The sequence below is a fragment of the Saccopteryx leptura genome, chromosome 4 (genome assembly GCF_036850995.1).
Source record: "Saccopteryx leptura isolate mSacLep1 chromosome 4, mSacLep1_pri_phased_curated, whole genome shotgun sequence".
In the NCBI taxonomy this organism is placed as follows: Eukaryota; Metazoa; Chordata; class Mammalia; order Chiroptera; family Emballonuridae; genus Saccopteryx; species Saccopteryx leptura.
In genome coordinates this window covers 219,383,392-219,409,730 of record NC_089506.1, presented here as the reverse complement: position 1 = coordinate 219,409,730, position 26,339 = coordinate 219,383,392, and the positions used below count along the sequence as shown (strand labels likewise).

At 56.7% G+C, this 26,339-nt stretch overlaps 1 protein-coding gene across 1 annotated transcript in view; it reads left to right on the top strand.

Annotated features, from left to right (window-relative positions):
- HS3ST4 (heparan sulfate-glucosamine 3-sulfotransferase 4) overlaps positions 1–23,475 on the top strand; it is a 399,813-nt gene extending 376,338 nt beyond the window's left edge. Inside the window, exon 2 of the mRNA XM_066380074.1 lies at positions 21,514–23,475. Within this exon, the coding sequence (XP_066236171.1) occupies positions 21,514–22,150 (637 nt within the window). The 3' untranslated portion in view covers positions 22,151–23,475. The remainder of the gene's footprint in view (positions 1–21,513) is intronic.
- The last annotated feature ends 2,864 nt before the right edge of the window (positions 23,476–26,339 follow it).

The following is a 26,339-nucleotide window of genomic DNA, read 5'->3' as shown; positions in this document are numbered from 1 at the left end:
TCCGGCCTGTTCCCCTGGAGTCACCCAAACGCGGCGCTTCCTCCAACACTCCACGCATCAGCAGCTTCCATGAGCTCTTGCTTCCGTCTGTGTCCGGAATCTGTCCCCTTTGCCACCCGGCTGCGTCTCTGACCTGGACAAGCTCGGTGGCTTCCTGGTGGGAGTTCCAGCTTCTGCCCCCCCACCCCACCCCCTTGGACAGGCAGTGCCAGGGCACGTGGTAAAGTGGTCCTGGGAAATTGTCATGCAGGTCGTGACACTTGGTCCTCTGCTCAAAAAACTCCAAGGACTTCCCAGAATACGATCTCATCATCAGACCGCCCACTGCTTCCCTGATCCCATCTCCTGCTGAGATGTCCCTCTCTCACCCTCTCCGCCCCACTGACCTCATGTGTGTGCACCAAGAACACTCCTACCTCAGGCCCTTTGCACAAACTGTTCCCTCTGCTTAGAACAGGCTTCCCCCAGAGAACCATGGAATTTGTTCTTTTCCTTATCCATGCGTTCTCAGGTAGAGAGAAGTGTTACTTCAAGAAGGCACAAAAGTGCCAGCCACAAAATAAAGACTGATAAATTAAACTACGTTAACATTGAAATATCTGACCATCCAAAGACATGTAGAAGGGGTGACAAGTTAAACCACAGACTGGGAGAAGATGTTTGCAATCTATATCAGGGAAAAAGTAGCACCAAGAATATACAAAACATTCCTACAAGTTAAAAAAAAAAAAAAAAAAAAAAAAAAAAAAGACAATTCAATAGAAAAAAACAGGGCAAAAGTTATCATTTCACCCAGGAAAAAATACAGATATCAATAGACAAAAAAGATCTCTCAAACTCAGAGAAATTTAAGACAGCGTCACAAATTATGTCACCAGGAGGATGAATGTGACCCCTTATGCAGAGGTGGAGGGGGTGTCACTAGGGTGACAGCAGGAGCCCATGAGTCAGCATTTCGTTATTTGAAAAACACTCAGGAGGTGTGTTCAAGAACTGACATCAGCATTTTCATAAAGCACAAACCTAGAAACGACCCTAATGTCCGTCATCAGAAAAACGGATAAAGAAGGCAATAGTCACACACTGCGATACTACACAGCCGTGAAAGGGGCTTATCTGGCACGCGTATATTTTAGAAGGATGTTGTCCACTTAAAAAAAGAAATGAACAGCCTGACCTGTGGTGGCGTAGTGGATAAAGCGTCAACCTGGAAATGCTGAGGTCGCCGGTTCGAAACCCTGAGCTTGCCTGGTCAAGGCACATATGGGAGTTGATGCTTCCTGCTCCTCCCCACCTTCTCTCTCTCTGTCTCTCCCTCTCCTCTCTAAAAAATAAATAAATAAAAATTAAAAAAAAAAAAAAATGAACAGAAATCTACATAGAGTAAAATGTCATTTTTTAAAACACCAAAACTAAATAGTAGATTGTTTAGAAATGCAATTGATCACACACACTCGTGAGAATGGTAAGCAGAAAATTCAGGAGGACGGTGTTTTGGCCTCTGGGGTGGGGGGCTCCCCAGTGGTGCTCAGCCTTCCTGCCCCCTTGTGGGTGGGTGAGCGGGACTCTTATCGCTCGTTCTGATTCATCAGTGAGCAGAAACGATGAGATATCACTGCTGGGGTGAGCGTTCAGTGACCAGTGTGACGTTTCCCAGAATGCCCACATCCTCTGTCTCTCTCTCCTCCTTGTGACGTTTCCCAGAATGCTCACATCCTCTGTCTCTCTCTCCTCCTTCTCCCTCTTTCTTTTTCTCCTCTTTTCCTCTGGTGCAACGTCTGGGGGTGTATGAGACAGTGGGGAGCTTCCCGCCAAGAGAGTAGGTAATAATATCAGGAATTTACGGGTGGGTATCTGTGTCCCCGGGGAAACTCGGAGGACCAGGTCTTGGAATGGGCTTACCAGGAACCAGGGTTGGCCCAGACAGTGGGCAGGGGAGAGAGGGGCATTTTTGGGAAATTGAGCCATCCATCCTATGCAAATCTGCGATATGACAGCATCTGGTGTCTCCAGAAAATGACAGGAAGTTCCAAGAGGCTCAGATGCAGCGTGTGTGGCGGGGGCCGGGGCGGGGGTGGGGGTGGGGAGCATGTGGCAGGTCTGTGGCCAGAGCACAGCGCTCCTCATGGGGGGTCCGCGGGGCCTGGCGGGTGTCGATTCGCACCCGCCGACCCTGGCTGGGAGACTGTGTCCGCCTCCTGTTCCTGCTCAGTGGTACCACGTTCGTTGCGCATAGAATTACCCTCCACATAAATATTTATCCATGCCAGTCGCTCTCACGGATCTCCACCTGCTCCTGGCGCTGCCGGGCGCACAAGCCTTCCTGGCAAAGACCAGTTGGAGCATCTGGCAGAAGCAGGGGGTTAACGCGTCCAGCGGAGCAGAGTTTTCCGGGGAGCCGGTTTTGGCCCTTGTCCGAAAGAGCTCGCGGTTGAGCGGAGCAGACAAGGCAGCGGGTGCGTGCCACACGGGGTGGCGGTGGGGGATGGGTCAGCGGTGGACACCGACCGACCGCCAGCCTCGGCCAGAGCTGGGGGCGGCCAGCTGCCTGGGGGGAAACAAGGCACACAAGCCAGTCCCGAGGGATGGCCGCCGGTCACCGGGTTCATAAAAATGAAGAGGTTTTTGTACCATTAAAGAGCTGGTGAGGGGATGGTACTCTCACACGTCTTTAGTGAGGGCGGAATCTGGCGTGACCTCCCTGAAGGGCAGTCTGCCCGTGGCTGTTAAAACCTTCACACGCACAAGCTCTCACGACCTAACAAGTTGCCGTATCTAAGGCTGCGTTCGGGAAATAACTAAACCAGGGCCTCCAGAGCCGGAGGCGAGAGGGTGCTGCTCACTTCCACCTTATCCGTCATCATAAAAGGTGGTTAGAACTAACGAACCCCTATACAGAGAATGACTCGGTGAAGAGTGGTTCGCAAATCGCATGTGGCGTTCATTTAAAAGTGACATGTGCGCTGATACGGGGAGATCTGGAGGAGTATTTAGTGAATAGAAAACCCAAACTTCGAAATGCTACGTAGGGCGTGACCCCGTTTGTCTGCGGGAGCCATAAGCCATGACCCTCCTGACGGAGGGGGCGTGTCCGGGTGATGGCGAGCCCTGGGAGGTGACGCACCTGTCCACAGGGCACAGGCGGTGTTTTGTTTTTCTCTGCACTAAAGGCAGCCATGGGGTCTGGACAGGGGGCTTCCCCCTGCCCCCCCGCAATCAGAACAGCATGTCTATTCCCAACTCCAGGTGCACAAGTTTGAGGCTTATTGAGAACATATTTGCAGAAATTGGTAAAGAAAGGGGAGCCGGTCCCCAAGGCAGCGGGATGGATGTGTGTTGAGCTCTGGATTGGGACACAAATAAAATCGGTAGACCAGGCAGAAGACAAGGTCCGTGCGCGGTGGGGGGCGGCGTCCTGCTCCCTCCAGACCTCACGGGGAAGGCGGACTTGCGCTGTGCCAGGGCCGCTGAGAACGTGGAGGGCATGGGCGTGAAAGGGGGACAGCCGGGGACCACCGCTGCCCCTGAGAACAGTTCCCGAAAGGTGACGCACCGATCGCAGGACGAGTGTGGGAAGGTGTGTGGGAAGAAGTGTGCGCGCGGTGTGTCCAGACGTGTGGTGAGGACTGTGACTTTGTGTGTGCCCCCCCCCCCGGGACTGGGGGCTTCCTGGGGCTCCCTTCCCCAGGGGGCTGGGACCTGGCTCGGAACCCGAGTCCAGCCCCAGAGAAGTCTGACAACGTGTGTCGAGTCTCGATGGAGGGGGCGAGGGTCTGCTCCCGCTGTGGGGAGCTGGGACGGTTTGTAGGAAAATGAGCAGAAAAATCCTAGGCCTGGAGATAGAACCAAAACAGTGGACGGACACAGAGGAAAGACGGGACCTCCCAGGGAGGCACCCTGTGTAGGTGGGACAGGTATTGAGGTCAAGGACATCTGTTATCTTTGGGTTCCACGTACTCACATATTCCCCAACCTGCAGGAGATGGGATTCCCAACCAGTGGAGGCTCGTGGGTCAGTGTTATTAGCTGCAGGACTTATCAAAGACGAGAACCATGCAATTAGGCAGAGATAAGGAAGAGAAAGTAATTTCTTTTCCATCTTTTTTTGAGATCTCATTTAAATCAAAGGAGAAGAGCTCATTTGGATGCGAGGAGGTCTTTAACAGCTCACTTCGCTAATGTTTCCTTATCAAAAAGGAAATATCAGCCTCGGAGTCAAGGGCAGGCTTCTCGTCCCTTTTCTTTTTTATCCTTACCATCTGTTCACGGCGACTGTGTGATGACCCGTCGATGCCAGAACATGTTACCACGAACGAACGTAGGGCTTGAAATCACCCTCGTGTGCGGTCTCACGGCTTCCGAGGTCCTCTGCTTCCGGGTCCCTCGCAAGGTTCCAATCAAGGTACAGGCGAGGGCTGGGGTCTCATCTGCAGCTCGCCTGGGGAAGGACCTGCCTTCCAGAATCGCGTGGTGGTGGGCCGGGTCCAGCTCCTTGTGGGCTATTGACCGAAGGCCTTAGCTTTTAGCCGGCTGTTGACCAGAGTCTTGACTCTGTCCCTTGACAAAGGGGCCCTTCCGTATTGCGGCTCGCTGCGTCCAAGTCAGCGAGAGAGTGAGCCGTCGTCCGCTGGCGGGAGGGAGGCTACCGTCGTAGGTAACGAGCCATGGAGGTAACAGCTCATCCCTGCTGCCCTGAGGTTAGCTTAGAAGTGAGTCCCAGGCCCTGCCCTCTCTCCTGGAGCGGAGATTACACCAGGGCTTTCGTGCCAGGGAGGGGGGGAGGGGTCATTGGGAGCCATCTTAGAGTGTGTTGGCCACACAGCCACTGTAATGTTTTTCTCTTTAAGGTAGTTTTAGACACTTGTCTGTGATACGTAGACTTAATCAAATAAGAAAGAAATTGATGGGGGGGAGGGGGGAGGAGTCCACACTGCTAACATCTAAACACAGGTGGGTGTCCAGACGTGGAGACACTCCAGGTTGTCAGGATGTACTCATCATCATAGTGCTTTTCCGTCTGTTCATTTGTCCACCTACCTATCTGTCTGCATTCGTCAGGGTTCCCTGGAGAAACGGAACGTATTCTAACTATAGATGTAAATCTTATATATCACCATATCCCATGTATCATCATTTATATATTGAAATCCTAGGTATAAAAACCAGTGAGAGAGAGAGTATGATTGATTGATGACAGCCGTGGGGTTCTGGGACTGGGAGGACCAGGGCTTCCTGTGACCTGCAGGCTGGAGAACCTAGAGGCCATGGTGGTGTCCTCAGTCCACGTCCAGGGCGCTGAGAACCAGGCGATCCCACGTGGCAAGTCCCTCCTCCAGTTCCAGTCCACATGCAAACCAGGGTCGCCTGCGGTGTCAATCCCAGGCTGAGCCCGACGGCCCGAGAACCAGGAGCGCTAGTGACCCGGAGCCAGGATGAGGTTCTGTCCCAGCCTCGAGCAGAGAGCACAGTCAGCCTTCCTCCCGGCCTCGAGCAGAGAGCACATCCAGCCTTCCTCCCGGCCTCGAGCAGAGAGCACATCCAGCCTTCCTCCCGGCCTCGAGCAGAGAGCACAGTCAGCCTTCCTCCCGGCCTCGAGCAGAGAGCACATCCAGCCTTCCTCCCGGCCTCGAGCAGAGAGCACAGTCAGCCTTCCTCCCGGCCTCGAGCAGAGAGCACAGTCAGCCTTCCTCCCAGCCTCGAGCAGAGAGCACATCCAGCCTTCCTCCCGGCCTCGAGCAGAGAGCACATCCAGCCTTCCTCCCGGCCTCGAGCAGAGAGCACACCCAGCCTTCCTCCTACCCAGGAGCACAGGGGAGACGCCTCTGTAGTCGTCACTTACGGGTGACACCTGCCCCGTTTCTGTCCTGTCCGGGCCCCGAATGGAGAGGGTGACGCCCGTCCACAGTGGGGAGGGGGCTCTTCTTTTCTCCGTCTACAGATTCCAATGCTCATCCCTCCCGGAAACCCCCTCACAGACACGCTCAGAAACGATGCTTTATCAGCTGCCTGGGCCTCCCTATGCCCCGCCGAGTGAACACATAAAAGGAACCACCGCAGCCCTCCACCTTCCACCTGTCTGTCTGGCCTTCTTCTACTCATGACGGAATAACATCAGTCCGGTTCTAGCCCTGCCCTGTCTTCCGAAGTCATGGAGACGGAAAAGCGAGAGGTGCTCTGGTCTTTTCAGGAGTTTGGCTGAGCGATGAGTTTCTAAGTCCCAGCTGCACATTTGAATTTCTTGCAGAGCTTTGTAGAAAACGTCAGTGGCGCCATGGACCAGTCAAATCGGAACCCCTCGCTGAGGGTCCCAAGGGACTGTGATGTGCCCCGGAACTGCGTCCCCGAGGCGGTGACTCCAGGGGGCCCGTCCCTTTGCAGCGCCCGCCGCTGGCGAACGGAGACGTTGTTGGAGCTGCCGCCCTCGGCGAGCCCAGCGGCCACAAGCACACCGGCAAGTTCCCCTTCTTTCTTCTCCGGGGAGGTGGTTGCCTTTGAAGAGGGAACAGGCTACATCCTGCAATGAACTCCAGGCCCTGTTTCTTCATCGTTAAGTTTATCCCCGACCGGCAGTGGGACCTCCGGCCTGAACCGTAGCACTGACCTTCGGAGCAAGCCGCAGCCCCACCTCCTCCTCTGCTCTGCTTGTCCGGACGCTGGAGGGGAGGGAACTCCACGTGACACGAGCCCTTCACGGTGGAGGTCACACCATCCCTGACTAGCTCCACGTGGCCTGCCGCCCCGGCCGGGGGCAGGTCGCGGCGTCTTCAGCAGGCCAGACTCAGCCTCGCCTCCCCTCTCCCCACCGGGACGTAGAGACGGAGGCCCACCTGCCACCAGCACAGGCCCTGCTCCCCCTCCCTCGCCCTCCTCGGCTTCCTGGGAGGCAGGAAGTGAGTGTGTAGAAATGTGCGCGTGCCTGTCCAGAGGGCCATTCACTTCCTCCTCGCTCATTCATTAGGCACTTAAACTGCGGACCGTGCTCTGTTACAGACAGAGGTAACACCTCAGGACCAAGACCAGGTTCCGCCCTCATGGAGCTTAACTCTCGGTAGAGAGGAAGCAGAAGTCATGTAAACCAACAGTTACCTGAGAGAGTTCCAGTTCCTGACCAGTGCCAAAAGTACGATGTCAAAGGGAAAACAGGGCCCTGGCTGGTTGTCTCAGTGTCTCAGCATTGGCCTGGTGTGTGGAAGTCTCGGGTTCAATTCCCGGTCAGGGCACACAGAAGAAGCGACCGTCTGCTTCTCCACCTCTCCCCCTCCTCCCCTTTCTCTCTCTTCTCCCCCTGCAGCCATGGCTCAGTTGGTTGAAGCGCATCGGCCCTGGGTGCCAAGGATGGCTCTGTGGAGCCTCTGCCTCAGGTGCTAAAAATAGCTCTGTTGCAAGCATGGCCCCAGATGGGGGTTGCCAGGTGGATCCCAGTTGGGGCACATGCAGGAGTCTGTCTCTCTCTCTCTCCCCTCCTCTCACTTAGAAAAAGAAGAGAAAGAAAATAAGAAAAGAAAGGAAAACAGAACAATGAGACAGAGTGCCTTGGGACAGGTGTCACTTTTTGTAGAATGATCAAGGCAAGTTTTTCTGAGACCTGACATTTAAGTGGTATGTCGATGTCACGAAAATGGTAGCTGGTGGTCCAGACCAGCACTCCCCAGTAGAACGTCTGTCCTGGCACAATACACAGAATCTGCACACTGACACAGTAACCATTAGTCCTTGGTAGCTGCTGAGCACTTTAAATGTGGCTCCTGTCACTGAGGAATTGACTCTCATTTTATTTAATTTTAATTGTTCCAAATGTGGCTTGTGGCTTCCCTGTTGGACATTTAATGGAAGATCTGAGTGATGAGAAGACTCCACCTCTGTGGAGCTCTGGGAGAGAGCGTTTCGGGGAGAGGACTGGGGAAGGCAAGGAGGGGAGGATTCTGGGACAGGAGATGAAACCAGAGGGACGACCAGGGGGGTGGCCCGAGGAGCTGAGATTGCATTTAGAGGACATCTCCTATGGAGCCTGCGGACCGTGGAAAGGGGGCGCCATTTCAAACATTCAGTGTGTCCGTAAAGTCATGGTGCACTTTTGACCGGGCACAGGAAAGCAACAAAAGACGACAGAAATGTGAAATCTACACCAAATAAAAGGAAAACCCTCCCAGTTTCATACCTATTCAGTGCAGTTCAATGTGGGCTCATGCACAGATTTTTTAGGACTCCTTAGGTAGCTATCCCGTATAGCCTCTACAGACTCGTCACTGACTGATGGCCTACCAGAACGGGTTTCTCCACCAAACTGCCGGTTTCCTTCAACTGCTTATCCCACCGAGTCATGTTATTCAGATGTGATGACGCTTCGTTATAAACGCGCTGATATTCACGTTGCACTTTGGTCACGGATTTGAATTTAGCGAGCCACAGAACACACTGAACTTTCCTCTGTACCGTCCACATCTGGATTGGCATGGCCGTGGGCTGCTCCGCTGTATACACGGTGTGACGTCATTATCTGCGCATGCGCACATGCTGCCACATCATCCTACAGAAACCAGTCGGGCATGTTCTCTTCCTCCCTTCCTATTTACTGGCCGCCTTCCAACTGCACTCTGTTTTCCGTCTTTCCTCTGGTTCTGCTGTCCTGCAGCAAGTACCTTACTGAGGCCAGCTTGGTGCTACGCCCTGTGAGGTGCAGGGGTGCAGCAGGTGACAAAGCCGCCAGGTCCCCTCCCTCCCAGTCTTGAGAAGGACAGACAGACTGTGCACAAGGGAATGAACAGCCTGAATCCCGGTAACAATAAGCCCCCTGCTGCGCACGGAAGACGGATGGACAGTGATTTCCGATGGTGCCTGGGGAAGGAGACTGCACTCTGGGTGGTGATGTTTGAGCCAAGACCTGAATGATAAGAAAGAGCCAGTTACCAGAGGAGCAGAGGGGTGTGTGTGTGTGTGTGTGTGTGTGTGTGTGTGTGTGTGTGTGTGTGACAAAATGACAGAACTGCCTAGGGGATTGGTGTGCACGAATACCTGATCATCTCGGAACCATCGGTTTTCATACTGTGTTGTGTGTCTGTTTGTGTAGATCTCTCTCGGTGCACTGAGCTTCCTGCCCACCTATCAATCAGTCATTTCTTCATCCATTAGATGATCAGACTGATTGGTTTAAAAATCTGTTTAGTATTTCATGAGCCCCAAGCTGTGAGAGCCAGGTCTAAATACAGACGCGGTAGGGTGCACTAATTAATTTATGATTGTGGTTCACACCATGGAAGCTAGAGGCCTTGATTGGGGGATGCAGCTTTTTCAAAGAACTATCTCAAGGACAACAGGGAAGGCTCTCACCTGGCTGTTCTGTGGAGGGGGCTGTCCTGCCTTTCTGGACAGGTGTCGGGAGGCGGGCGCTTCCGGCCGCCTTCCCTCAGCAGAGACTGCAAGTTTCCTTCAACACGGAATCCACCGCCCCCAAACACTAGAGCCGGTGCACGGCAGCGTGACCATGCCCTGATCGTCACAGCACCGTCCACACTGCCACTCAGCGTGACCACGCCCTGCCCCTCACAGCACTGTCCACACTGCCCCTCACAGCACCGTCCACACTGCCCCTCACAGCACCGTCCACACTGCCACTCAGCGTGACCACGCCCTGCCCCTCACAGCACCGTCCACACTGCCACTCAGCGTGACCACGCCCTGATCGTCACAGCACCGTTCCCACTGCCGCTCAGCGTGGCCACGCCCTGATCGTCACAGCACCGTTCCCACTGCCACTCAGCGTGACCACGCCCTGATCGTCACAGCACCGTTCCCACTGCCGCTCAGCGTGACCACGCCCTGCCCCTCACAGCACCGTCCACACTGTCACTCAGCGTGACCACGCCCTGCCCCTCACAGCACCGTCCACACTGCCCCTCACAGCACCGTCCACACTGTCACTCAGCGTGACCACGCCCTGATCCTCACAGCACCGTCCACACTGTCACTCAGCGTGGCCACGCCCTGATTGTCACAGCACCGTCCACACTGCCACTCAGCGTGACCACGCCCTGCCCCTCACAGCACCGTCCACACTGTCACTCAGCGTGACCACGCCCTGATCCTCACAGCACCGTCCACACTGTCACTCAGCGTGGCCACGCCCTGATTGTCACAGCACCGTCCACACTGTCACTCAGCGTGGCCACGCCCTGCCCCTCACAGCACCGTCCACACTGTCACTCAGCGTGGCCACGCCCTGCCCCTCACAGCACCGTCCACACTGTCACTCAGCGTGGCCACGCCCTGATTGTCACAGCACCGTCCACACTGCCACTCAGCGTGACCACGCCCCTCACAGCACCGTCCACACTGTCACTCAGCGTGACCACGCCCTGATCCTCACAGCACCGTCCACACTGTCACTCAGCGTGACCACGCCCTGCCCCTCACAGCACCGTCCACACTGCCACTCAGCGTGGCCACTCCCTGCCCCTCACAGCACCGTCCACACTGTCACTCAGCGTGGCCACGCCCTGCCCCTCACAGCACCATCCACACTGTCACTCAGCGTGACCACGCCCTGATCCTCACAGCACCGTCCACACTGTCACTCAGCGTGGCCACGCCCTGCCCCTCACAGCACCGTCCACACTGTCACTCAGCGTGACCACGCCCTGATCCTCACAGCACCGTCCACACTGTCACTCAGCATGACCACGCCCTGCCCCTCACAGCACCGTCCACACTGTCACTCAGCGTGACCACGCCCTGATTGTCACAGCACCGTTCCCACTGCCACTCAGCGTGACCACGCCCTGCCCCTCACAGCACCGTCCACACTGTCACTCAGCATGACCACGCCCTGCCCCTCACAGCACCGTCCACACTGTCACTCAGCGTGACCACGCCCTGATTGTCACAGCACCGTCCACACTGCCATTCAGCGTGACCACGCCCTGCCCCTCACAGCACCGTCCACACTGCCGCTCAGCGTGACCACGCCCCTCACAGCACCGTCCACACTGTCACTCAGCGTGGCCACGCCCTGCCCCTCACAGCACTGTCCACACTGTCACTCAGCGTGGCCACGCCCTGCCCCTCACAGCACCGTCCACACTGTCACTCAGCATGACCACGCCCTGCCCCTCACAGCACCGTCCACACTGTCACTCAGCGTGACCACGCCCTGCCCCTCACAGCACCGTCCACACTGTCACTCAGCGTGGCCACGCCCTGCCCCTCACAGCACCGTCCACACTGTCACTCAGCGTGACCACGCCCTGCCCCTCACAGCACCGTCCACACTGTCACTCAGCGTGGCCACGCCCTGCCCCTCACAGCACCGTCCACACTGTCACTCAGCGTGGCCACGCCCTGATTGTCACAGCACCGTCCACACTGTCACTCAGCGTGGCCACGCCCTGCCCCTCACAGCACCGTCCACACTGTCGCTCAGCGTGGCCACGCCCTGCCCCTCACAGCACCGTTCCCACTGTCGCCCGTGTGGATGGATACTCCCCCCTTGACTGGCTTGATGTCACAAGTTTCCATGGACAGGCACGGACTGACTCCAGCAACGCTTTCACCGGTAGAACCGCAAGAGCTCTGACGGTGTGCTCTCTCTAGCGGACCGGGTCCCTGGGCTCACAAGAGAGAGACCCGTCCAGGTTACTGACAGAAGCAAGGTTTGTTTCAGGGATGCACACGAGGTGAAAACTCAGAGACCTCACCATGAGCACGGGCCCCACGGTGGCGCTCTCCGAGAAAGCACGGGGCGCAGACAGGCTCTGGATACGACAGCGGCGATCCTAGCACTCGTACCGAGCAGGTCACTCCTCCCAGCCTCCGCGGTCTCTGTCCCTTTGGGCCGCTGACCGGGTGGCTTAAACATCAAACATTGATTTCTTACAGTTCTGGCAGCTGGAAGTCCCAGATCGAGGCACTGGCCGAGTCGATGTCAGTGAGGACTTCCCGGTCCATAGAGGGTGGTACTTTCATCTTCTCCCCTGTGCTGACACGCCGAGGGGGGAGGGAGCTTTCTGGGGTCTCTTCTATAAGGGCACTGATCCTATGTATGAGCGTCACCATGGTAACGGGGACTGAGTCCCCTCCCAGCGCTGTCACACTGGGGGTTAGGGGCTAACGTGAATGTGGGGGGGTCTAGAGCAGGTCCATGAGGACCCCCGGCCCCTCAATCTTTACAAAACATGCCCTGAGCTGATCTTGCTTGTGATTCTCTGCTGTACGCAGCGAGGAAACTGAGGTTCAAGCTGGTTAAAGAGGTTTCCCAAAGTCTTTTACGGTGAGGAAGGCACAGCCCGGTCCCAGGGGCAGACGGCACACGTGTCACGCAGGCAGCAGCTTGAGAGAGATTCGGCCACATGGGCAGAGCCCAGGCTCAGGAGCTGTGGCCACGGAGGGCTCCAGGCAAACACAGGTGCCGGCCCCTGCCTGCCCGCCCCGGGGGGGACGTGCGCTGCCGTCTTGAGGGCTTGAGACGCGGGTGGAACAAAGCACCGGGGTGCCCAGCAAAGGCAAGACTCGGCTGCAGAGCTGGCACAGCGGCAGTCACCCGTGTGAGCGGCGGCATCTGCGCCCGAGGCTGAGGGCTGGGGCGGCCCCCCACAGGCAGGGGCAGGCGGCTTGGACACGCAGAAGGGTGACAGGGGACAGCTCAGCCGGAGCGAGGGAGGCGTGGGTCAGCAGCAGGCCGCCGGTGCGCAGGAGGGGGGCTGGCAGCTCCCCCGAGACAGCGAGGCCCGCGCACACTGGGAAGGAGGCGTGGCGGGGCGCGGAGACCTCGTGCGTGGCCTTTCCGAGAGGAGCCGGGAGCACAGGGTAGAAGCCTGTGCTGATGTCTCTGTAATCGTCACTTACGGGTGGCACCTGCCCTGGGAAACGCTGAGCCCACGGAGAGAACACACGACAAAACCGGCTCTGGACGTTGCCGTGTTAGGGTCTGCCGGGGGCGGTCTCCGCGCGTGTGCGAGTCCAGCTCGGAGAGGCATGCGCGGTGGCTTTCCGGTCAGGGGCCGGGGGAGGGGCAGCCGTCATTTCATTCATCCTAAGTCAGTCGGTGGCTTGTCTCAGAGCCTCTGGGGGCCGCGGCCCAGGAGGGAAACGGGGTGGCGGCGAGGGGGCACAGAGGGGAGCTGAGCTGCAGGGCGGGCGACGGCTTAGATTCTGGGAACCCCGCTTCCCAGCCGGTGGGCTGGAGGCTCATTGCAAACATTGGACAAACATTGGAATCAGTACAAACTCATAAACACACACACACACACATACGCACACACACACACACACGCACACACGCACGCAGGCGTCTCGTGACCTTTCAGAAACATGGTTTCACTACCGATGACTCAACCACAAACACATGTGATGGGATTGTGGAATTTATAGTGGCTTTCTGTCCATATGTGTTTTCTAGATTAAACCCCATGAACAGGCGAATGTCTGTCGTAGGGGGGTCTCTTGATGCTCAGGAAGGGGGTGACCACACAGGGAGAAGTTGGATGACAGTGAGAAATAAACAAAACAAAACAAAACACACAATGTCTATGACTGTGCAGTCGGAGTCATGGGCCCCACATGGCAGCCAAGACCTGCCCAGCAAACAAGGCTTCCCAAATGTTTGGGCACCTCAGGATGACAGGACGGAGACGTCTAGGGATTCGCCGGAAGGTTGCCCAGACGAGCCGCTTGGTGCTCTGGGAGCTGTCTGTATGGACATCCAGAATCTTCAGTTTCATAGGGACGCACGTCACAGGCAAACCAGGAGTCAACGTCTAGATTCAGAATTTGAACAGAGCTCTCTCCTTCACATGCTCAACATATAGGACTGTTTGCCCCCGGTGCGGGCCACACCGTGAGAGGGGACGTGTGCTGCATGCGAGGACACCCGGTATCTTTTCTTGGGGATGAAGAAATGTTACCCTCATTTGACAGGTGATGCAAATGAGTTGCTCAAAGCAAAAATGGTTCAGAGATGAGGCCCCCGAGGTCCCACGCCCTTGAGCCAGGAACCGTTCTCCTGGGTTACAGCTCATCAGGAGAGCTCAGGACAGACTTCTAATTTATGCACCATTTGTTCTACCGGATGGCGCATTAGGTGCCCACGCGCCTCTGAGGCAGGCAGTGCGGAGGCAGCTCGGCCGCTGACCCTTCCGGAGAGAATGGGCACTTCACGTCTAACTCGGGAGATTGCTCTCTCCCTGGGCATTCATGATGGTATCCGTTCGCCTCCACTGAGGGGGCCCTGGAGAGAGATATCGCAAATGAAACGGTGCAGCCTGACGGGGGGGCGGGATTTCTGGGGATTCCGCTGTGGGTTTCCGTAACTCCCGGCGGGGAGTCAGCGACGGCCCACCTTGACAACACACACAGTACGTCTTGTTTTAAGAGGCAGCTGTGTGCCTCCTGCAGAGTGACCTTGGGCTTGTGGTGTGACCTTGCTGAGCCTCCGTAGTTCAGTGAAGCATTGTCAGGCAACACCAGAGTCTGGGCTGTGGTGCGGTACCGGCCGGGCACTCAGTCTCAACTCCACTTCTTGTGACTTTGGACAAACTAATTAATTTCAGAGGGACTCAGTTTCCTGATCTTCAAAGTGGGGATAGCAGTAGTGCCTTCTTAAGAGAGTTGTTTAAGGCCCCCTGGCCAGTTGGCTCAGGGGTACAGCTTCGGCCCAGGGTGTGGATGTCCTGGGTTCAGTTTCCGGCCAGGGCACACAGGAGAAGCACCCATCTGCTTCTCCACCCCTCCCCTACCCCTTCTCTTTCTATCTTCTCCTCCTGCAGCCATGGCTTGATTGGTTTGAGCAAGTTGGCCCCTGGCGTTGAGGATGGCTCCATGGCCTCACCTCAGGCACTAAAATAGCTCATTTGTGGAGCAGTGGAACAGTGGCCCCAGATGGGCAGAGCATCGCCCAGTAGGGGGGTTGCTGGGTGAATCCCAGATGGGGCACATGTGGGAGTCTGTCTCTCTGCCTCCCTGCCTCTCACTTAATAGAAAAAAGAAGAAGAAAAGAAAAGGAATCCCAACCACAGAGTGAGCGCTCAGTGAACGGGGCAGGACAATTCCGGCACGATAACCGTTGTTAGCATGGCTTCCTGTGAGGCCCTGGACGCTGACCGCTCTCTCTGGAGGGGGCTGGGAGTCAGTGAAGCCCACTGCCGGCGGAGCGGGTGGGAGTGGAGCGGCTTGGACAGCGTCTCACAAACATTGGGGCTGCGACAGCAGCCGTGCGAGCTCGCGCAGTGATTTTTGCTTCAGGACCGTGTTGGCGCTGATGTCACGGCTGCTCGGAGCGCCCCGGATACTGTTAACGAGCTGTGCCAAGCCCAGCTGCAGTGTTTTCTCGCCATATGCTCCGCACTGAAGCGCGTGGTCTCTGAGACGGGCACGGCGTGGGGCTCAGGAGCCCTGGGCGCCCGTCCGTGGATCAGCTACGCAGAGGAGCCGTGCTCTCCAAACTGCCCCACCCCCCTGACCCCCAGGGGCCGTGTTCTCATGTGGGGATCACCCTGTGGTCACCCAGCCAGCACACGTGGTGAGGGGCAGCTGCTCCGTGAGGTTCTGTGCTAGGCTCTGGGGACACGAAGGCGGGTGACGCATGGCCTGCGGCTCCCAGGGACTGAGACCGCCCGTGACAGGTGTAGGGACAAGGCATAGTGTGACAGTGTCCTAAGCTCTGGAATACAGCTAGTTATCAAGGACTTTGGGAACTGAAAGGACTTCATGAAAATCTTTGCAATGGAATTAAAAACAATTTTTTTTTTTTTTTTTTTTTGCACACACAGAGGACCTAAATTACCTTTTTCATTCAAGAGAACTCCCCAGATGGGCAAAGGCCAGGTCCCGTCTCCTCGGGCAGGTGGACTGTGAACACCGGGCATGAATGCCCACCTCCAGCATGGGGACCTCGGGCTCCTGTGTTGAGATGGTTACTCGAGCCCTCCGCGTGGGTGGAGCAGATACTCGAGCCCTCGGCGTGGGTGGAGCAGATACTCCAGCCCTCCGCGTGGGTGGAGCAGATACTCGAGCCCTCCGCGTGGGTGGAGCAGATACTCGAGCCCTCGGCGTGGGTGGAGCAGATACTCGAGCCCTCGGCGTGGGTGGAGCAGATACTCGAGCCCTCCGCGTGGGTGGAGCAGATACCTCCTACCGGAAGTCCAGAGTCCCCCTTGGTGCCGACCCCCCGAAACCTGCTTCTTTCCCAGTGGTCTCCAGTCCAGCAACTGGGCTTCTCTTTGACCACTGACTCAGGCCAACCATCTCAGAGTCTCTGCGAGGCCTCTCTCTCTCTCTGCCTCTCTTGCAGATGATCACATCCATCAAGAAAGGCTGTTGTTCCCATTTTTATTTTTTTGCATTTTTCTGAAGTTGGAAACGGGGAGGCAGTCAGACAGACTCCCACATGCGCCCAACCGGGATCCACCCAGCACGCCCACCAGGGGGCTATGCTCTGCCCATCTGGGGCATCGCTCTGTTGCGACCAGAGCCATTCTAGTGCCTGAGGCGGAGGCCAAGGAGCCATCCTCAGTGCCCGGGCCATCTTTGCTCCAATGGAGCCTTGGCTGCGGGAGGGGAAGAGAGAGACAGAAAGGAAGGAGGGAGGAGGGGTGGAGAAGCAGATGGGCGCTTCTCCTGTGTGCCCTGGCCAGGAATCAAACCCAGGACTCCTGCATGCCAGGCCAACGCTCTACCACTGAGCCAACCAGCCAGGGCTGTTGTTCCCATTTTTAAAATGCATCTGACTCTAAACACTTCTGCGTCACACTCTGCACTGGCATCCACGCCACCCCCATTGCCGACCTGCTGTGGCGAGGCGTCCACCTCACAGGTCGTCTTCGCCTGCTCTTGCCACACTCTGGTCTGTTTTCAGCCATGCAGCTAGAAAATCTCTCTCTCTCTCTCTCTCTCTCTCTCTCTCTCTTTGCATTTTTCTGAAGTAAGAAGCGGGGAGGCAGAGAGACAGACTCCCGCATGCGCCCAACCAGGATCCACCCAGCATGCCCACCAGGGGGCGATGCTCCATTGCAACCAGAGCCATTCTAGCGCCTGAGGCGGAGGCCATGGAGCCATCCTCAGTGCCCAGGCCAATTTTGCTCCAATGGAGCCTTGGCTGCGGGAAGGGAAGAGAGAGACAGAGAGAAAGGAGAGGGGGAGGGGTGGAGAAGCAGATGGGCGCTTCTCCTGTGTGCCCTGGCCGGAAATCGAACCCAGGACTTCCACATGCTGGGCCGATGCTCTACTGCTGAGACAACCGGCCAGGGCCAGCTAGGAAAACATCTCCTAACATGTAAATCAGGTCATATTCTCCTGGTCCGTACGTATTCTTCGGTGGCGTCTCATTACGTGGAGAATAGACCCAGCACCTTCCCCACGGCCTGTAACATGGACTTGTTTTCTAACTTTCTTACCTTCGCTCACTGCCTTCTGCCATGACTGGCCTCTTTCGGTGTCTCAGGCGCCCTGAGATGCAAGAGCACGGACATGTTCAGACATCCGAACTCGTCAACAAGGGCTTATGTACTTAGGGCCGGGGGAGAGGAGAACGGGGGTGGGTGGGCGTGCCCGGGAAGGCAGCTGGAAAGTACAGCCAAGCCTCGTTGGGGGGATGCTGGTCTTGCCCTGGGGAGAGCCGCCTCCGCTAGTCTTTCCGGAAAAGGAAGACGGAGAGAGGTATAGAAATAGTTGTCAGGTGGGATGGAGAGCCCAGGTGAGAATTCATTCAGCAGGTCTTTATTGAGCGCCGGCTGTTGGCCCGGAAATGGCGTTAGTCCCTGACACTGGTACTGGGTTTCTTCTGCTTGGCCAGCGGGCTGAGAAACCGGAGACATGCTCCCTCTGGGAGACTTGGAGAACCACCCAGGTTCGGAGACTGTTTCCTTCTCTGTGGAGCTGGAATCGTCACGATCCCTGCTCTGTTGATTCAAACAGTTATGCATGGGGTTCTGTGAAGAGCTCTCCCTTGATCAGAGGGGGTACTTAGAAGGGTAGCTCTGTGGAGGGAGGGACCGTGTCTGTGTGTTCACTGGTGCACTGCCCACTGTGGAAGTGAGCACGTAGGGAGTGGGTGAATGAAGGGTTATAACTGAATCACAACTGCTTCAGGCGGGAGAACTAACTGCTCCCTCATGGACTTCCAGCTGCCTCTGGGCATCTTCGTCCTGGCCCCAAACCCCTGCTTAAAACTCAAGCCACCCAGTGGTATCTCGGCTCAGTGAGACTGCCTTATACTCGCCCCACATGCAGGAACGTTGGTAAATCACGTGGTCCCACTCATCTGTGACACGGTGACCAAAGCCAGTTGGGCCGCCCTGCTCCTCCCTGGTTCCTCCCCTGGTTCCCTTCTGCGCTGAGCACCGAGCAAGGCGCACACGCCCTCCTCGCCACGCACGCACGCACGCATGAGCTCCCGGGCTGCGGGCCGTTTCGTCTCCGGTGCTTCAGGTATCAAGGACCGGAGACCCACGGAGATCCCGACCGGCTGCAGCCCTTAGGGAAGTGAAGGAGGCGAATCTGAACGGGCTTGATGTAAACACGGACGGTGAGGTCTCGAGGGGAACGGCAGGGACCCGTGAGAGGAAGAATCTGGAAGCTGCTCACTGCCTGCAGGAAAAATGCAAAAATGTCACCCCGAGGGACAGAGCTCCGGAAGGGGCGGGGCCACATCAAAGTACCTACCTTCAGGCTTTTCCTGAATCAGCATTTATTGGGTAGTTTCGCACCAGGACGTGAGTTTCGTGAGAGGAGACGATTATCTCTCCGATTGAAATAAGAAGAGGAAGTCAGTGGGTTCCTTAAACTGGTGCCGAGGGGCGAGGAGCTCCCTGGCTGGTCATCGGCTGCCAGATGCGGTGCCGTTGGTGACGCTGGCTTCCGTCAGCACTCGGATTTTATTCTAGATCCGTTCCTGAGTTCTCATGCTGTTCAACTTCTCCATTTGGCCACATGGAAACATGTTGTTTTTTCCCTTGTTCTTCTCTAAGAATGGCTGTGCCCACGACCTTGTACTTCTGTACTTGGCTTACATTGTTAAAATTCCGGCACCACAAGGCACTCTCCGAATTGATCTCCCGACCTTCTCCCATTTCATCTTCGTTACAATTCTACGCGGGAGGGACTCTTATCAACCCTGTTTTATTTTTTTAAGACCGAGAAGGCTGAGGCTGCAAACGGGGGTCAGTCACTTCACCGAGGTGAGGGGAGAAGTCGGAACTCCTGCCTCGTGCATCCGTGGCTTCTAACGGCTGCGTGCCTTCGCCCTGTCCCTGCCAATGAGACAGTGGAGTCGAGTGCCGGCCGGACGGGCACAGAAACATGAAGACACTCGAAGGGCTTTGAAGAGTGTGTGATTCCCAGAGGAGCACCGTGAGGACGGCCAAGGAGGCTGCTGCTTTGATCTGGGGAACCCCGTGCTGCCCAGCCCTGACGCGCTGACGACACCCGCCCCTTGGGAGTCTTGCTGCCCCGCCAATCCCCCTGGCCTTGTCAGCAGGGGCTTGCTGAGGAAGCCCAGCACCCAGGAGCAATTAATTATTGACAGAGCCTGTGAATGAGAGATAAAAGAGAAGTCATTCTTTCTCTGCCCGTGCGACAGTAAATAAATTTAATTACCGGTCGGGGAAGCTCGGGGAGCTTGGCCGGCATGAGGGTTTTATTAGCCGAGACATTTAAAAGCATGTCGTGGTAACAGAGGTCTCGTGTCATCCTGAATGTACCACTTTGGGGTGAGGCTGACGAGCGGATAGACTCTAATGGGGCCCGTGGTGGCAGGTGGCCCGCTGTGCCGACAGGTGCTCAGCAGGTCCGTGGCCATGCCTACAGCAAACTGACGGTACGACAGGATCCCAGGCCTCACTTTGTCCCAGGAAGACCTGCCATGTTGGGAGGGGGGGACCCATCACATCCAAGTCCTTTAATGTGCGGAAGCTCCCAGACTAGACGAGGCCACGCTGCAGGTGAACACGGAGGGAGGGGAGGGTTGGAAGAAGCCCTCTGGGGGAGGCATGGGCCCCGGGGTGGGGTCCGCCCCTGACTGGCTTATGGGCAGTCCCGGGTCACAGAAAGGAGGACCTCCTCCACCCCCACCCCCATCCCTGTTTTGTGGAACCAACCTATTGCCAATGGTTTTCACGCTGTCGGCCCTCGGCTCACACCTGAACTTGAGGTGAGCTTGAGGCTTTTACGCACGAGGATCATAAGATCGGGGGACAGGTCTCCATGGCTGAGGTCACAGAGCCTGTCTCTCATCCCTGTCTCTGAGCTTCAGCCCCGCCTGTCACAGCGCGGCCCTCGGGCTGGGCCCGGGGACAGCGGTCTGTTTTGTCAGAGGGCCTGAGAGGAGCCGTGTTTGGCTCTGTGTGTCCAGTGTCCTGTGTCCTGTGTCCAGTGTCTTGTGTCCTGTGGCCGCTGCTCCACCCCGCCGTGTGCAGGAGCCGCGGTCGACAGCCCGGGGCTCCGTTCCCGAGGAACTATTTACGAGCGCTGAAATCGCAAGGTCGTAGAATATTTATGCATCACAAAATGTTATTATTATGATGCTGGTTTTTTTTTTTTATTCCAACCATTTAAAGATTTAAAATCATTCTTTGCTGCGAGCATTACACAAACAGAAGGCGGGTAGGAGCGGGCCAACCCTTGGACTCGGTAATCTTTGCGATTTTGTTGTGCTCAACCATTTTTTTCAGAAAGCCACTCCAACAATAAAAATAACTTTGATTTATTTAAGCTCCACCACGTGCCAGAATCTGGGCTAAATGCTCTACAAGCATTATCTCCCTTAATCCTCACGCTGCTCTCTGAAGGAGGTGCTGCTGTTATTATGATCTCCATTTCCGAGATTATAAAACTAATTCACAGAGAAATTAATATTATACTTGGCTTTAACATAACTGGTAAGAGATAGACCGGCAGTTTCAACCCAGGTGTAAAAAGACTCCCTGCCATGAACCCATAAGCCGTATGCTGCCGTTTCTGATCATTCTATAATCAGAACTCAAGTGGGACATTTTGGTTAAAAAGAACTTCCAAGTGTTTGTCAATGTATTTTATTTGGTGGCTCCCCAAGACGCTGTTTATGTCACCTGTGTCATGCAACAAGTTAAAATATTTCTGTATAAGAATAACCACTCTCGCCCTGGCCAGCTGGCTCAGTGGTAGAGCATCACCTGGCGTGTGGAAGTCCCGGGTTCGATTCCTGGTCAGGGCACATGGAAGAAGTGCTCATCTGCTTCTCCACCCCTCCCCGTCTCTCTCTTTCTCTCTCTCTCTTTCTCTTCCCCTCCTGCAGCCATGGCTTAATTGAAGAGAGTTGTCCCAGGCGCTGAGGATGGCTCTGTGGCCTCCACCTCAGGAGCTAAAATAGCTGAGCAACAGAGCAACGGCCCCAGAGGGGCAGAGCATCATCCTCTAGTGGGCTTGCTGGGTGGATTCCCGTCGGGCTCATGCGGGAGTCTGTCTCTCTGCCTGCCTGCTTCTCTCTTAAAAAAATAAAAATAAAAAAGAATAACCACTAACCACTCTCCCTCCTTTCTCGCCCTGCTCCAGAAACGTGATGCCTAAGACTGTGGACGGGCAGATCACCATGGAGAAGACGCCCAGTTACTTTGTGACCAATGAGGCCCCCAGGCGCATCCACTCCATGGCCAAGGACATCAAACTGATTGTGGTGGTGAGAAACCCCGTGACCAGGGCCATCTCCGACTACACTCAGACCCTGTCCAAGAAGCCTGAGATCCCCACCTTCGAGGTGCTGGCCTTCAAGAACCGGACCCTGGGGCTGATCGACGCCTCCTGGAGCGCCATCCGCATCGGGATCTACGCGCTGCACCTGGAGAGCTGGCTGCGCTACTTCCCGCTCTCGCAGATCCTCTTCGTCAGCGGCGAGCGGCTCATCGTGGACCCCGCCGGCGAGCTGGCCAAAGTGCAGGACTTCCTCGGCCTCACGCGGGTGGTGACCGAGAAGCACTTCTACTTCAACCAGACCAAGGGGTTCCCCTGCCTCAAGAAGCCGGAGGACAGCGGCGCCCCCCGGTGCTTAGGCAAGAGCAAGGGCCGGACTCATCCGCGCATCGACCCCGACGTGATCCACAGACTGCGGAAGTTCTATAAGCCCTTCAACCTGATGTTCTACCAGATGACGGGGCAGGACTTCCGCTGGGAGCAGGAGGAGGGTGACAAGTAAGGCTGGGGACGCGGGGGAAAGCTAGGGCGGAGCCGAGGAGACCCCGCCGTCCCCGGAGTCCTGACGCCCCGTCTGCAGCCCCAGCCTCGCGGGGAGGGGGGAGGGGCGCCGGCCCGCCTCCTCCGTCCGGTTGGTCGGGACTGCTTCCCTACGGACGGACAGACGGAGCACCAGCCGGCTGCCTGGGCGGCGGCCTCGGCTTGACCCATTGGACGGGCGCGGGGATCCGCTGCTCCTCCTTGTCTTCCACACATGGAGTCTGAAGACAGGATGTGGGGATGGCTGTCGTGTAAGGGAAACGAAAAGAAAGGACGGTCCCCTCGTGGGGGTCTGTCGCTTTGCTCTGGGAAGCCCCAGTCCAGCCCTGACTCGGCCCAGGCCCCTGCTGTACACGCCTCTGCTCCGGCTCCTCTCTCCGGAGCGCTCACCGTGGGCCGAGCCCTCCAGGACGCCTAGGGGCAGGGCCCTCACTCCAGAGTGTCTCTCGCCTTCCTGAAAGGTCTCATCCCAAACCCAGTGACTTCCTCCCTCCACACCTGATCACGGGAGGAGCATGCACATTCCTCACCAAAAAAAAAAAAAAAAAAAGCTGACACCCCCTGGAAACCTTCCGTTGAAGAGCCCTCCCTCCAAGGAGGGGTGGGGTCTCTCTCTTCATGAGTGTCCCGGGTGCTGGAGAAGCTTGGGTAGGGCCCTCGGGTTAGATTCAGGCCTCCAGGGGCTGCTCTCAGAGCAGAGTGAGGGCAGCTGAGCTCAGAGAGCCCTGGGCTTGGTAAAGATGAATGTCACCTCTGGGGGTGGAAAAAGAAACCAGTCCTCTTGGGCGGAGGCCCTGTCCCCGAGCACCATGGTTCTGAGACATCCTTTCTGGGTGGGCTCAGTCCCTTAGGGTCCTCAGAGGGGCAAGGGTCAGAGGTTGGCATGTCTTTTATTATGAATAACCCTTCGCCACACAGTGGACAGGGGACTGGTGACCACAGTCCATCTGCCCCACTGTCTCCCCTCCTGGTCCTCTGCTGCTCCGTTCGCTCTGCTCAGAGACGGCACAGAGCGGGCAGTGACAACAGGCTGACCCACTTGTCACATCCAGTTTATGGAGGTGGGGGGGAGCAAGGGCTGTCTGGGGCACCCCCTTCAAGGGCTGCTGACCAATGTGTCCCTTCCCGTTAGTTTGATTTGATCAAAACACAGCATTCAACCTAAAGTCCCCCGTTCACCACGCTCCCGAACCAGGAACTGTTTAGTCACCTTTGGAAACGTGTGAGTGGCGGGGAGGGAGTGAACTCGGCTCAGCTGTTACTCAACTGTCATTTCTCCCGCTAAATGGAAACCGTGTTGTTATAAAGCTTCATGCAACCTGATCCTTGATTCCGATGGCTGTTTGTGTGGGCCTCCTCCAGCCCCACCGCGTTCTCAGATCCTGGGGAGCCCCTTCTCAGGGGTGGCTGGGAAGACCAGATCAGATGTCCTCCCGGGGAGGGGGGCTCGTCTGAGAGCGAGAGGACCCCTGAGACGGCACAGAGGTTGTGGCTCCCGTGAGCGGGGTCTCATTCCCAGTCTCGGTGGGTCCTGCCAAGGAACGGACCGACACACGCCAGATGCAGAAACAACCTAACAAATAACTTTTCTTTTTTTTTTTTTTTGGCCAGATAAGAAAGTGGCTATTGAGATAAAGGCAACATATTACACCTTTGCTAACAAAATAAAAGCACATAGAGATAAACACACACGTACACACCTATTTCAAGAAAGCAGATGCATACATGTGTGCTTGTTCAGAAGCGTGCGGGGCGGGCTGCTGATCTGGGCCCTGGGCCCTAAGAGCCAGGAGTGAGTCTAGCCAGCCCCACATCAGAACCAGCCCCACATCAGAACCAGCCGCACATCAGAACCAGCCCCACATCAGAACCAGCCGCACATCAGAACCAGCCCCACATCAGAACCAGCCCCACATCAGAACCAGCCCCACATCAGAACCAGCCCCACATCAGAACCAGCCCCACATCAGAACCAGCCCCACATCAGAACCAGCCGCGGGGTTCTCCCAGCCACAGTCCCGGCGCCCAGCTCAGACGTCTTGAGGAATTAGAATCTCTGGGTGGGGCCCAGGCATCTGTCCTTCCAGAGATATTCTTACGGAAGCTGGGACCGAGCACAACAGAGGAACGTCTTACCTGTGTGTTTTTTTGTCCTCTCCACCCTCCTCCCCTGCTTTTTTTATTGCAAGGGTCTGTTTGATGACGTGGTTGAAAGCTTACGGTTTGGAATAGAAACACAAACATGAGACGTTTTGAGTTCTGTTTTCTGAGGGGTCCACTCCAGCTCGATCCCCAGGACCCCGGGACTGAGCCGCTAAGCCACATCCCCCTCTTATCAGTGGGAAACGTGACCCAGAAACTGTTTCCTAGCCAGAAACACTTAAGTCGGCCTGCTACAACGAAGTCAGGTTAGTAATAACTTCCACCCACTTCAAACGTGAGCATTGCAACCCACGGGAGATTGAATTTCCTATTTGATTTCAATTAGCAGAGCCTAGAGCCTATTTAATTTTCTCTCCCTGCCCTGCCCTCCGACGGGGGGTGGTTCGGAGCGCAGGGGAGGCTGCCGCGTGTGGCCCCAGGGACGGGAGGAGGAGGAACCCCGTCCCGGAGAACGCCATGTCGGGGCCCTATTCTATACCCTGCGCCTGTGCCGGTGCCATTCTGTTCCTGAAGGGCGTGAAAACCTTGGCCCCCACTTAGACCGACCAGCAAGGTAACAGCAGAAACCTCCAGCAGCCCCATTTCTCGCCCCACGGGAGAGCAGGCGAGGTGGGTGGCCATTCCCGGGAAGCGAGCAGGCGAGGTGGGTGGCCACTCCCGGGAAGCGAGCAGGCGAGGTGGGTGGCCACTCCCGGGAAGCGAGCAGGCGAGGTGGGTGGCCATTCCGGGGAAGCGAGCAGGCGAGGTGGGTGGCCATTCCCGGGAAGTCCCCGCCACCTTTGGGAGCCTCTCAGGTTGAATGCTAAGTTGAGGGGAGGGTGGCCTGAGCCATCCCACGGTACCTGGACTCTGGATCGGAGCCTCACTCCTTTAGAAACCTCAGCCCCTGGGTGCTGCCAGCTTCAGGCGGTTTCCGCCCCTCCCATCGGCGGCCCACCCTCCACGCCCTCACTCCCCGAAGGAGGCGGCTGCTCCTGGCGGTCAGAAGCAAGGCAGCGGGGTTTACCCTGGCCGCTCTCTATGTCTCGGGCAAGTATCGTTACCCTGAACCTTAGTTTCTAGATCTCTACAGTGGGCTCTTTAATCCCTACCGGCCTATCAGCAGAGTCTCTGCGATGACCAAAATGATGGAAAGATACTTCTAAAAGAATAAAAGGGAAGTACTGTGTTGACACAGAGAAGAGGGACGATGCTGGTGATGCTGACGGGGACAGGAAGAAGATGGAGGGGGAGGCGGGAGGGGTGCTCATGCCTCTCCCAGGGCAGCCCAGCTCTGCAGCCTTTCATGGTATGTCCTCGGACAGGACAATTACGAGAAGGCAGAGAGGAAATGATTCTGCCCGAAGCTAAAGTCAGATAAAAGCCCCCCCCCCTTTTTAAGTGAGAAGCATGGAGGCAGTCAGACAGACTCCCGCATGCGCCAGACCAAATCTACCCAACATGCCCACCAGGGGGCGATGCTCTGCCCATCTGGGACGTCGCTCTGTTGCGACCAGAGCCATTCTAGCGCCTGAGGCAGAGGCCAAGGAGCCATCCCCAGCACCCGGGCCAACTTTGCTCCAATGGAGCCTTGGCTGCGGGAGGGGAAGAGAGAGACAGAGAGGAAGGAGAGGGGGAGGGGTGGAGAAGCAGATGGGCGCTTCTCCTGTGTGCCCTGGCCGGGAATCGAACCTGGGACTTCCACAAGCCAGGCCGACATTCTACCACTGAGCCAACCGGCCAGGGCCAGAAAAAAACCCTTTATAAATCGCCCAGAACTGGTTGGATTTCAGGCATTCCGATACAAGACCTGGTCCCGGCCAGGTTAGGATCCGCCTGCCCCCACGCTGATGTGTTCTCACGTCTGCCTTTCCCGGGCTCCACACCGAGGGTTCCTCCAGGTGCGATGGGCACCAGGGCTTGGTCACACTGGGCAGAACGGGTCCTTGTGAGATGGCGTAGGGGGTGAGGTTTCCAAGCTTCTGGGCTCTGAATTCAGCGCCTGGAGC